The sequence below is a fragment of the Cucumis sativus genome, chromosome 6 (assembly GCF_000004075.3).
Source record: "Cucumis sativus cultivar 9930 chromosome 6, Cucumber_9930_V3, whole genome shotgun sequence".
Classification (NCBI taxonomy): domain Eukaryota; kingdom Viridiplantae; phylum Streptophyta; class Magnoliopsida; order Cucurbitales; family Cucurbitaceae; genus Cucumis; species Cucumis sativus.
Window position 1 is genome coordinate 1,446,939 of NC_026660.2, and position 12,594 is coordinate 1,459,532.

The 12,594-nt window shown below is 35.2% G+C and overlaps 2 protein-coding genes across 2 annotated transcripts; both read right to left on the bottom strand.

Moving 5' to 3' along the window:
- Nucleotides 1-246: 246 nt before the first annotated feature.
- LOC101219709 lies at nt 247-2,926 on the bottom strand. The gene is made up of 2 exons (XM_004138356.3): nt 2,592-2,926; nt 247-2,112 (listed from the first exon to the last, which is right to left on the bottom strand). The coding sequence occupies exon 2, from the start codon at nt 2,108-2,110 to the stop codon at nt 449-451; it is 1,662 nt and encodes a 553-aa protein (XP_004138404.1). The 5' UTR covers nt 2,111-2,112; nt 2,592-2,926; the 3' UTR covers nt 247-448.
- A 2,051-nt stretch (nt 2,927-4,977) lies between these two features.
- On the bottom strand, nt 4,978-11,288 carry LOC101219469 (alpha-soluble NSF attachment protein 2). The gene is made up of 9 exons (XM_004138355.3): nt 11,091-11,288; nt 10,182-10,231; nt 10,030-10,102; nt 7,704-7,783; nt 7,375-7,526; nt 6,434-6,593; nt 6,274-6,321; nt 5,845-5,925; nt 4,978-5,296 (listed from the first exon to the last, which is right to left on the bottom strand). Exons 1-9 carry the CDS (start codon nt 11,233-11,235, stop codon nt 5,216-5,218), a joined length of 870 nt encoding a protein of 289 aa, XP_004138403.1. The 5' UTR covers nt 11,236-11,288; the 3' UTR covers nt 4,978-5,215.
- Between the last annotated feature and the right edge of the window lie 1,306 nt (nt 11,289-12,594).

Below are 12,594 nucleotides of genomic sequence, written 5' to 3' on the forward strand. Positions count from 1 at the left end.
AGTTGGATATGGATTCATTGATGCAATAACATTATCAGAAAATAAACAAACAAGGAAGAAATGAAGCTTCTCAAAAATATTTAGCAGCTATATTATCATATCTGCTATTTGTGAGGTTTCACTATTAGCTCCTCTAGAGAATCTGATGACCATTTTCTTTCCCTCTCAACAATTTGGTTAGCTCTTTACTTCAATTGTTTCAAACAATATAAAAAAACACGTGTTTCCTATCATCAAAGTGCATAATAAGAAGAAAAGGCCGATGTGGATCTTTGAATAAAACTCAAGTATGAAACAAATTTCATTACAAACTCTCTACGTACAATAGACAGAATATTCAAGAAAAAGGAAGCAATTCCAATTCATTATAAATACACAAAAATAGGACAAAAAAACTCTATATATTTTCATTCACAAACCATAAGTACAAACCTTTTCTTGAACCGAGTCATGTCGTTTCTCTATGAATCAAAGAAGGAGAAGGAGGCATCATAGTATTACCTGCACCTTCTGGAAGTTCCTCTTTCACTGAAGCAAGAGGCCTTTCTGGACTAAAGCAACCCCTTGAGTTAGGAATAGGAGAACCTCCAGCGATAATCTTAGATGGACTGGAGATGTTTGCCAGAGGAGAACCCAAACCGGATTTATTATCTTCAATATAGACACAGTTACTCTCGTCTGTTTCTGTGTGCTTCCTACAAAACTTTTCTTGCTTTATATCATATGAATTCCCAGTCCGTACCTCCTGTGCCAGAGTACACCAACAACAGAAAAGCCATAGAGTGCAGTCAGCCACAGCAGACTTGCCAAAACAAAAGTTATATGCTGGCAAATTGTATCTCTTTCTCATCTGTATCCGCCAAAAACCGCCATAAAGTAAACCGAATACACAAAGAACAATCCCAGTGACAGCCATAAGTGTCCTAACAGTTTCGTTATCAATGTTTACAGCAGCTAAGAGAAAAATCCAGAAAGGAGCCATACAAAATAGGATGAATGTTGCAATATGAACATACATATTTCCAAAACCCAGTCTCTCCATATTCCATCCAAATACACAAAAACTACAGAAAAGGGAAAGGTAGGCTAGAGATATATCATCCCAAAAGTCAAGTATCCCACCACTCCATTGTGGATTGGTCTCGATAATTTTGTGCTCATCTCTTGTAGCAAGTGAATACTTTCTCTCTAGTGATTTTGACCTAAGCCGTTGCCGTTGATCACCAATAACTGTCTGGCTTGGAAGCTGTGCTTCCTCGTCAATATCAGAATCATAATCCTTCCCCAAGGGGCTAATTATAGAATAGACACCAGCCACGGCCGGTGCAGCAATTGCAACAGATATGCATATTCCTACTCCTATGGCTGGCCGCTGAGACCTCCTATAACCAAGATTTAGGCCACAAAGTGCATACTGTGCAAAACAGTTCACATTTAGGAGAATTATAACCACCAACATGTGCGCCCATTCATGAGGCTTATAAGTCCCATCCTTGCAGTAAAGCTTTCTAAGTCTGGAAACATCTTCAGGTTTCCATCTAGATAAAAGTATGAGATGGTAGATTCTCTTTGGATGTTGGTACAGACACATAAGGGTAAACAATGCATTCAGAATTTGATTGTTTACTTCAAACCAAACATCTCTTTCGGATTTTTTCGGCAATGGACCATTTAACATCCCAGTCATGACAAGGAACAGGATTGCACCTGACACAGCAACACCAATGATCCAAATGAAAAGAGCTATGTTCATTGGGTCTCTGATCCATGTTTTGCTCATATTCAAGAGCGAATCCCATTCAATTTTCTTAGAAAATACTTCACTTATGCGCTCTCGAATATGATGACCACTTGACGAATGCACAGATCGTGAAATGTCGTCTTTCTCCTTGGCAATCTGCTGGAATCTAGCAGATGCTGAACCAAAGTTGAAGAATCTTTTCTTAATAGGAGCCACCACAGTAATGGAAACAGGGGATCTTCTTTGTGTGACTTCATCATGCAATAATGTTTTTTGAGATGTAGAGAAGAAAGCATTTTGAGCTTCTCCTTCTTTGCTGTTAGATATTTCTATTTCACCATTGCCATTTCTATCGTTGGTTGAGCCCATTCCTACACAAACGATTCAATCATTTTCAATCAGTACAATAGTTGTTGGCCCAAAAATCTCTTTGTTACTCATTACAGCCAGAGTCAAATGTTAGACACAAGAAATGGAAAGCCTACAAACTAGAAACAAAGAAGCACAAGAACATCCCCCAAAATAGATTAATCTAAACAAAATCAAACCATGAAATGCACCGTGGTCGAATGAAATATACAGTCGAAACTCCAAACAAAAGCTAACCCAGAAAAAAAAAATCAAACCTTCTAATCAAACCATCCCCAAAACTAAGAAACCAACGCCATATACAAAATGATTGAGAAACCCAATTCACTAATTCACTCAAAATCAAGTCTGATTAACACAACATACAAGTTTACTCATAAATACCAAAGTTCAGCAATAGCCAGTTAGCCTCTTGAAGAAGCAAAGAACCCCACCCACAAACTGAGTGGAAAATTTACAAGGTAGAAGCAATACAAGTTACCTGAAAACTAAAAATTAGCGGATCCCACGAGGATTCTCCCAAGAACAGAGGAGTTCAATCATTCGATTGCACAAAAGTATCCTTCGTCATCAGCAAAGCTTCAAAGAAACATTAAAGGTTAAAGCAGAGTGAGTTGTTCACCACCAGACACAGGATACAGAAAGAAAAAAATGGTATTGAAAGGGCCCAAATTGTTCGATAAACTGAGAGTCAAAAGAGAGAAGGCAATGGTCAAACAAGAAAGCGAGTTGCAATGGTGGGTGAAGGTGAAAATTTTGGGCTTGGCTCTGCAATGAACGACGTCGTTACAAGCGAGGCATCCCATTTGACCTCATTGCCTTTGAATGAGAGGCATCTGCCACTTGCAGCCACCCAACAACTTGCCTTTTTGGGTTTTTCTTTTCTTTTATAAATACCGAATCTTTCATTATTGATATACCAAACGTAGCCTATTGGTTTTGTTTCAAACCTTATATTAAATGGTCTAAATTATTGGTTTCATAACATGAACAGAAGTCATTTATTTTCATATTACCCTTTTCTTTTTCTAGCCCCCACTTTCTGAACCTATCTTTATTTTTATCCCTTTTTAATGACTTCAATTGTTAATTGATTTTCACTTACCAATATATTTTGTAGAACCACACACTTATGTGTTTATGATATATTTTACTCTTAAATTGTTACAAGCAATAAAGTTGGAGAAAATTTTAGTTGATACTACAGGAGCATGGGAAGGGGAAAAAAAGTTAAAAGAAATACTTTAACAAAGGGCATTCCCCAAACTTCAATTATTAGATGATGGAGATAAGAGGTAGGGAAAAGAAAAGGTAAAACGAGAAAGATAGAGAGAACTTTTATGGTGTATTGATTCCAAAAGAAAAACAGAGGAATTCAATGACTTTTCTTTGGAGGTAGGTAGATTGTAAAACAAGCCTTCCCTTTTCCCTTAATAAATGAAAATTAAAGTTTATTTTAAGTAAACGTTACTAATCTCAATATTTATTAGTTTTCTGTTTTTGGGATTTGTTCTCATTACTTCTTTTTTGTTTTGTTAAAATATTAAATACTTTTACAAGTTACAATCCTATCAAAATACTTCCCCGTTTTTACATATTTGTTACATATTTACTAATACGTCATAGGTGCTAGTTTCTATTTATGAAATAGTTTTAAATTTTGAATGAAAATTAAGAGATGAAGATCTTTCAAGCTCAAACAAACTTGTTGGTACTCAGATCCTGTCGTGTTGGGCTTTTGCTAAGAGTGTTTGGTGGTAGTGACATTTTGCCCTCTTTCCTCTAGTTAAGTTTGGATATTTTTCAAACGGTCTTATGTAAGATCATTGTACCAGTATAGTGTAGTCTATTACAATTTGAGAATTAAAAATTAGTACTACGAGTGGTTAATTCAACTAGACACGAAACAAAATAAGGTAAAATATCTACTTTAGAAATGACTTACTCGGCCCCTTTGGAGCAATCAAATGAGGCTATTTATAAGTTTTTTTTCAACTCCTATGGCACATGTTTATGGTTATATTGACAACAAATGATATTAGGAATGTTGTGAAACTTAAGGTCGTTCATTCTCTGATACCTATCTGTAATTAAGTGTAACACCAACAATATCAAAAAGATTGTAGGTCTCGAGTTTGGAGAACACTAGATCAACTCAGTTGTTCATTAAACTCATCTTATCAATTTGAAATTCGAGAAACTAACTTTTCTGTTATGGAAGTGTTATCCCTCCTCCCAATAACCCTATGGACATAGACGTGTTCATAAATTTTGAATATTGCCATGGAGAGCCCTCAACAGTCAACGGTAATCTTTTTACTTATAATTGAGAGAAGAGATGCATAGATGACAATTTGTTTATAATCTGCTGCTAGACTGTTGTTAATTTTCCTTTTGAAAAAAAAGGCAATAATCAAACAACTACCCAAGAGTAAAAGTCCAAGAAAAACCAAAGAGAGAGATTACAAAGCACATAAAAAAAATACCCTCTTCAAGAGGCTTTGAACATTAAAGAATACAAAATTGCCATAACAAAGAGTCGCTTGAGCTTAAATTATGCTAAGTGCCGTTTCCGACCTAAACTGTGGCCGAATTCATAATAATTATTAGTAAATTTTAATCAAGTCGCCATGTAACAGCTGACTTTGCTTACCTCATTGACTTCCAATTTGTAAATCACAATTTAATATATGTTTTGATAGAGAAAGTAGGTATCTAACTCATACACTTTCTATAATAAAATATCATTCTCTTTCTCCCTCCCTCTTGTTTCAAACTTTCATCAAGAGTGAGGAGCACCTGTTTAAAACTGATTATACTATAACTATAGATTTGTTAACCCCCAATAAGAATCAAAGTCAAAAGGGGGGCCAAGTAATCCTCAATTATCTCAAACTTATGTTCAAGCAAAGCCAAACGAAAGCATAGTTTCAAATAGGCAAACTTCACAAACTCGTGTAAGCAAACTGATTGAAGCCCAAACCAGGTAATGTTTTCTAGAATCACAGATATTACAAATGTGGTGAAAATTTACATAAATCTCATCATATATAGTGCAACAATCAACAAACAGAGACCCAACAAAACATTTTAATATAGAGAAATTTAGGTAAGGTCATCCTCCTCCAACTCCTTGGCTTTAAGCTTTTCCTTCACTCTTAACAGCAAAGTTGTCTTCCACGGGTCCTGGTATAGCAATTTGTGCATGTAAGTAAACAACAAAGCATTATTTTTCTAACTTAAAAACACAAGGAGATTTGATCTTTCTAAAGAAACAATTTCTAGAGCACTCAATCTTCCCATCCTATTAAGTTGGTCTATAGGTTTCCAGAGGCAAAGTCTATCTTATATGTTTGCCATAGTTGCATACATGCACTCAACTCATCAGATGAAAACACTCTCCAAAACAGAGGCATTTACCACTATACATAAAAGAAAGCACAACTGAGTTTCCTTTTCCAGCAATTGTAGGACCAAATTCATACCCTACTTCTATATACACACACACACGGCACACACAACAGCTTTCATTGAGAAAGTATGAAAAAATTATTTCCCAATCATATTGCAAGTAACAATTATATATATTGGATAATAGCACGTGGAATGGAAACCTTAGACTAGGTGAAGTTTTCAACGTGAGGATTTCTCGGTACTTTCAATTTCTATCAACCAAATTGGATATCTTTAGAATTTATAGCGCAACATAACTTCACAAATACAGAAAGAATTACCAGAGGGGTCATGCTATCAAACTCCTTAACCACGTCAGTAAACTTTGCAACGTCTTCTTCATCGATTGAACTAGCAATATCCTGACAGATGAAGTACTTGTTCAGCTCAAGAGAGCACAATTTTGATTAACAATGTTAAAAAAATTCGAAAAAAAAACCCAAAAAGAACAGCAATAGGGAAATGCAGGATGCATTAGAAAATGTAAAGAAGCATCTAATTGAAATCTTGGAAATCTGAGGGCAACCACACATGCAAGAATGAAATAAAAATCCATGTGGAAAAGTCCAAGTAGCTGAACTAGACATCAAACTAAATGAAAAGAGATGGATGATAGTTATCTGCTTCAATCAGGTAATTTATGTCACGGTGCATATAGACAAGAATCAAGCAATAAAACAAAGCGTCAATAAAAGATCAAAACAACTTACAGCTAAAAGTCTATATTCACGTGTGCCAGAAAAAGTTGGATCTAACTCCTGTAAAACAACATATAGAACACTTGAATAAGACAGTAGCAATAAGGTACATGCAATTCATTCTCTTATTGACCGTTTCCAAACCATCAAGATTGAAGGCTGAGAATTGAACCTGATATTCCTCCAATGCTTTGGTGATGGCTACAATATCACCTTTGCAGAGTTGACATAAGCCAGCATTAAGAAGATGTCCTTTGACTCCATATTTTAGCAAGTTATTTTTCAGTGAATGCCGAGCAATCTCTTCATATATTTTAATTGCCTTATCGTACCTAAGAAAAATTCACAATTCATTACCTATCACCTTATGAATAGAATAGAAGCCACATCATGGTCAGAGACTTCATGTGCGCTATTGAAGCATAGAATTCAGATGTAAATTTCCTTCGTGCACAGAATTTCTGTTTACATTTGTTAGGTAATTGATAATATATTGTAATTTGAGAAAACTGATAGTACAAGTACAACCGGAGACCAAATGAGTTGCAAAAAAGCACTCCAATTTGGTTAATGGATATATACACAATAAAAAGAAAACCCTCCTATGGTGTTGTGTTCATAACGAAACATAAGCAAAATATTTTTTTATATCCTTTTTGTTTACTACGGCATCAACTTATATGTGGATCACATGATTCTCCAGACAAACAAAATAACAAAATCTACGAGATTAAGGGGAAAATTGAAATTCAAAACCAAATACACCATTAAGACCAAAATACACATGAATCCTTATAATTCATTCTCTAGCAATGGAAAAAAAGAATATTAAAAATATGACTTTTTAGTACTTTGTTTTAAAGTATTAAATCTTATTCTTATATACTTGAATTGATAAAAGATCTATTTCCCACTAAAATACAGAGATTACTGAGAAACACTAAGTACATTGGGTATATAGATCTCTTGTTGACAAATATGAATGTCTATATTCATAGCCACTTAAATCGTTGTCAAAAGGATGAAAGTATTGTCGAGAACTTAGCGAGTCCATGACAACTCAACGGTAATATATTAGAAGTGTACATAAATAGTACAATTAGAAATGCTTACTCTTCTAATTGAGCAGCAAACTGTGCCACTTTCTGCTTGCACTGGTTCGCAGATGTTGTTACTTCCTCATTTTGGAAAAAGTCAGCAGCTTTCTCATAGTAACTCATAGAAATTTCAATGTTCTGCTCAGACTCATATAGTTCAGCAATTTCCTACATCATTAAAGAAAATTACAAGTTTACAACTTACAACCCCTTGCAGCCAAAGTAGAAACAGAAGCAAAAGAAAAAGAACCTAGTAAAAGAAAGCCAAAGGCATTCTTTAGTAATTAGTTTATAAACGATCCTGCCAAACTAAAGAGCTGAGTTTTGAGTATCTTAAGCATGCACCTTCAAATATCTTGCAGCCATACTGAGCCTTCCAATATCACAAAATAGATTTACTGCCACCTCCATGCTTGAAATGGCCTCTACAATACGACAAATAAAATATAGCTTCAACAGATTTCTTTACTTAATAGGGTTCAATGTAACAACAAAAAAAGGAATACCATGGGTTATATAATGATTTAAATCTTAAGATAAATTACCTTTTTAGTCCCTAAGGTTTGGGGAATATGTCAATTTGAACCCAGGTTTCAAAATTCAACAACCAAGTCCACTAGGTTTAAGAAACAGTTTTGTTTAGTCTTTCCCTAAACAGAAACCATTAATTATTAAATGAAGGGCTGGTGTGACACTTTATAATGATAAAATAATAAATTTAAAACAACAATAATAATATTTTGATTAAAAAATAAATAAGAATTAAAATAAAGGGAAGAAAAAAACATCTCTTCTCCATCTTCCCTTTCCTCTTCCCTTCCCTCTCTCCTTTAGCAAATGCCACCATTATGCCCCACTCAATCCCTTTCATTTACCCTTATTCACCTATCCAACCTGTGTCACACTCCCTTCTCTTCCCTCATATTTGAGGTCAACTCTGACACCAGCACCAATGACCACCATCACAGCTGTCTCTTTTCCTCCATCTTCCTCTCTTCTTCTTTATCTTTTTCTTTTCTTCTTTTTTTGTTTTAAATCTGTATTAAACCCAAATCCATTTTTTTAAAAAAAAGTTCAAATCTTAAAAGAATAAGAAGTGGGTGGGGTAAGGGTGTCTTTTGAAGAGGAAGGAGAAAAAGGGGGTGAGGTGAGGATCAGTTTTGAAGAAGATCAAGGAAGGGTGAAAGAAGACTCCAAATGCTAACGAAGAGATAACTCAGAACCCCAAGTAGTAAATTCCTAAGCAACGTAGGAAATAGCCTGCTTAAAGACCCACTATACCATCTATCTCCAAAATAGCAAGCACAATCTCCCAATGCCTTCATTTTCGCCAGAAACTCGAGAATCCCTCTAGACAAAGGGAAAAAAAACCTCCCTTCTTGGATAAGAAACTAAGGGAAAGGAGACGGTGGCTCCAGAGGAGGGATGAAGGTGAGAGAGAGCTGAGGTAAGAGAATAAGAAAGCAAGGTCGAGAGGTGAAAACTTTTTCTTGTTTTTTAATAAGAAAAGATTATCGCAGTTTTTTATTTCTTAAGTGCCACAGGCCCACATCAAACCTCAATTAAATAATTAACGGTTAACGTTAAGTGAGGAACTAAATAGAATTATTTCTTAAACCCGGGGAACTTGATTGTCGAATATTGAAACCTATGGACCAAATTAACACAGTCCTCAAACCTCAAAGACCAAATAAGTAATTTACCCTAAATTATAAACAAACTAAGCTGAAACAAAAATATATATGGATTTACATTGACAGAGAAAAAATGTGGAGAACATGAAAGTTGTTTCATAAGTCCTCTTGAGTTGACAATTTATATTAACACAGAGAATTAATGTCTGGTAAAAAATATAAAAAGAAAATAAGACAATTTTCATAAGATTATCACTCCGTAAACAAGAATCTTCAGACAGAAAAAGAAAACTAATAAAATCCAATCCTAGCAAACCATTTAACTGTGGATACACTGTCATATTAGTTTTCTATTCACTGTGGTTCTCTATTCATGTTCTACTAAATTGATTTTTCAACAAAGGAGGTCCAATTCCAACAGGACATAAAATTGGTGTTAAAAAACCTCACGAGTCATCACAATCTTTTTCATTTAAAAAGAGCAAACAAAATAATGAAGAAAGCAGGGAGCACTAGAAAAAACATACAACCTAAAGGTAAGTGGTCACATAATTGATAGTGCAAGTGTACAAAAGTTCAAGAGGGATTTTGGGTAAACTAATTAACCCCCTTCTACAAGTAATAGAAATGTGAATTTTGTTATTAAGTATTTGAGAAGAGGAAATATTGAATTGCCATTGATAAAGTTCTGCATATGAATGGTCCTATGAACTGTTTAAGACGAGGAATCATACCACCACAGCTTACCAAAGTGAACTATTGAGCAAGATCAGCATACATCAAATTTTAAGTGATATTGGATTTGAGAGGGTGCACGATATGAAAGAAATGTATGTCTCTCATTTACGTGCAAACCCATATCAAGGGCAAAGCAGAAATTGTGACTTTAATATAACAAAGGCAACACGTGAACAAAGATAAATTGTTAGGATTCCCACATTTGTAAAGTTATCTAGTAGAAATATAAGGAATAAAAATACAAGTTTATCAATGCCATGACATGGAATAATCAAGAGATATTAAAAAATTAGACTTACCCTTAATAGACGTCTTCTTATAGGCATTGGCAGCATCAACTGATGCTTGAGCAGCTTCATGCTTACTTTCCACCTACAAAAAAAGGATTTTAAAAATATGACGAGAAGCTAAGACATGAGGAATAGGCACTGTCAGACACTTGAGCATATACCTTCAAATAGCAACTCGCCAACTTTGTGTATACTGACCCAGCTTTATCCCCTAAAACACAGCATGCGTAGAGATTAAGGCCACATAACAGGTTTCATAGTGAGAAGAGGTAAAGTAACTGTGAATGATAACAAAATCATTAGACTACAAAATTAGGAGACCGTGACTGTTGTGGGATTCTAATGTGTAGGCAAAATGGACTGGTTCTCTAAGATGTTTAAAGTACCTAACAAATGCCATTTCTGGTTTTGACAGAATTGAATAAAAGCAAAATCTGTATAGGACTTTGAGATTAGGAATATATATGTCCTCCACTGAGTCAAAAGGAAAATCCTTTTAAAGATTAAGAAAAATCCAAAAAACAGAGTGCATAAGATTGAATTTATCAATGTCAACATCCCATCATCATCCATGTGAAGTCTTAAACAATCATATGATGAATAATTTCCCTTCATTTTTTTCACCTATATTTAAAGCTATGTCCTTCACACATTAGATGGCTAAAGCATTTACGAACTTCTGCAGATAGATTGAATTTGGGTATCCGGATAACTAACTCATCCAGACCTTTTTATACAGTATCCATCTATCATTTCTAGATAACCGTTCATATTTTCTATCTGGATAGGCAGTTGCATCCATAAACCGACCATAAATAAGTGCATTTATTGCCAGAAAAGTATCATAAACAAATAAATTCAAATTCCAGAAAAGGAAAATTTGTAGGTCAAATTCCAACCAAGAACCAACAAGCAGCTCCCTGTTTGATGAACGATGAATTCCCTTTAATTTTAAGCAACAGACAATAAGTTTCTACCCAAATCAATGCATGGGGGCATGAAAAACGGAATCAATCGAATCATACAAAGATCTAAAAAAAGAAGAAGAAAGCAGTAGCGGAGAAATTTACATGCTTTAGCAAGCTTGTAGCAATTAGCAGCTTTGTCGAAGAGATCAGCGGCATCTTCGTACTTGGAACTGAACAATCCCCAGCCATTAAGCTTCTTCTCCGCTTTGTTCTCGAAATCCTGTGCCTTGGCAAGTTGATCGGCCATTTTTCAACAGTATCGTCGAATTTGGTTTAAGTTTGAAGAATCGAGCAAGGAATATGGTCAGAATTTATAGGCTTGTTTGGTGTTGAAAGTAAAAGGGTATTTATGTAAAGTACTATACCCTAGTCATTCCATTTTGCCTATTAATTCTACCATTTTTTGTATTTCGTTTTATAAGAAAATAATATGATAAGTCTTCTTATTAGGATTTCCACATTTATATGTGTGTGTGTGTATTTTTTTTTTTTCATCTCTTTCAATATAGTATCAGAGTCAAGTGACGATGTCTAAAAAAACACTCTTGATGGAACCCAACTAGAGGAGCAACCAATGAAGGATTTGACCACCTCGAAACGATAGCCACTATCACCACCGATGAAATTGCTGCTAACGTGGACCTGTCTACTTCAGATCACGTCGATCGATGTGATTCCCCAGCCCCATGGATGGTCAAGTGGTTTCTTTTCCTAGTAGCATGCGTCGAACAACCTTTTTCCCCAACCATTGACAATCTACATGCCACTTAGCTCTACCTCTGTTTTCGCCTACCACCTTGTCGCAAAGCCTAGTCCATCCCTTGCACCATTCGAGCCAAGATGTCTTTCACCACTACACCTTATCAAAAAACATATCCAATTGTCATCTGAGTGTTAGTAATCTCTATGTCTAATCACTACACCTTATCAAAAAACCTATCCAATTGTCATCTGGGTGTTAGTAATCTCTATGTCTAGTCAAACTCTTAAATTGGTGATTGATCAACTCAATCCAAACCAAATGTGCAAAACTTTTCTTAGGGTGCCACTCAACAACAATTGACCATGTTTCGACAGCAAATCGCATTTTTAGGAGCTTCTACCCACACGCCTGGTTCTATCATTCTGATAATCTACATGTCACGATAATGTTGTTTCCTAACTTGTCTTCTACTTACGTGTCTAGTTATGTGGCACATACTACAACCGTCTTTACTGGGGAGAAGCTAAATAGCGAAAACTACTTCTTGTGGTCTCATTTCATTAAAATGATCCTTGAGGGACGCCACAAATTTGGCTTTCTGACAAGAAAGATATCTCGCCCTCTACCAAATAAACTCTAGGAACATTTCTAGAAAGGGGAGGATTCTCTCATTCGGGCCATGTTAATCAACTGTATGGAGCCACATATTGGTAAGTCTTTGTTATATGATGTGACCATTAAGAATATATGGGACACAACTCAGAAGTTGTATTTGAAGCGTCAAAATGCCTCTCGTCTCTACGTCTCTACATGGAGAAAAAAATTCTATGAATGCAAGCAGGGGACTATGGATTTAACATCCTATTTTAATAAACTTTCTCTCATTTGGAAATAAAATGAATC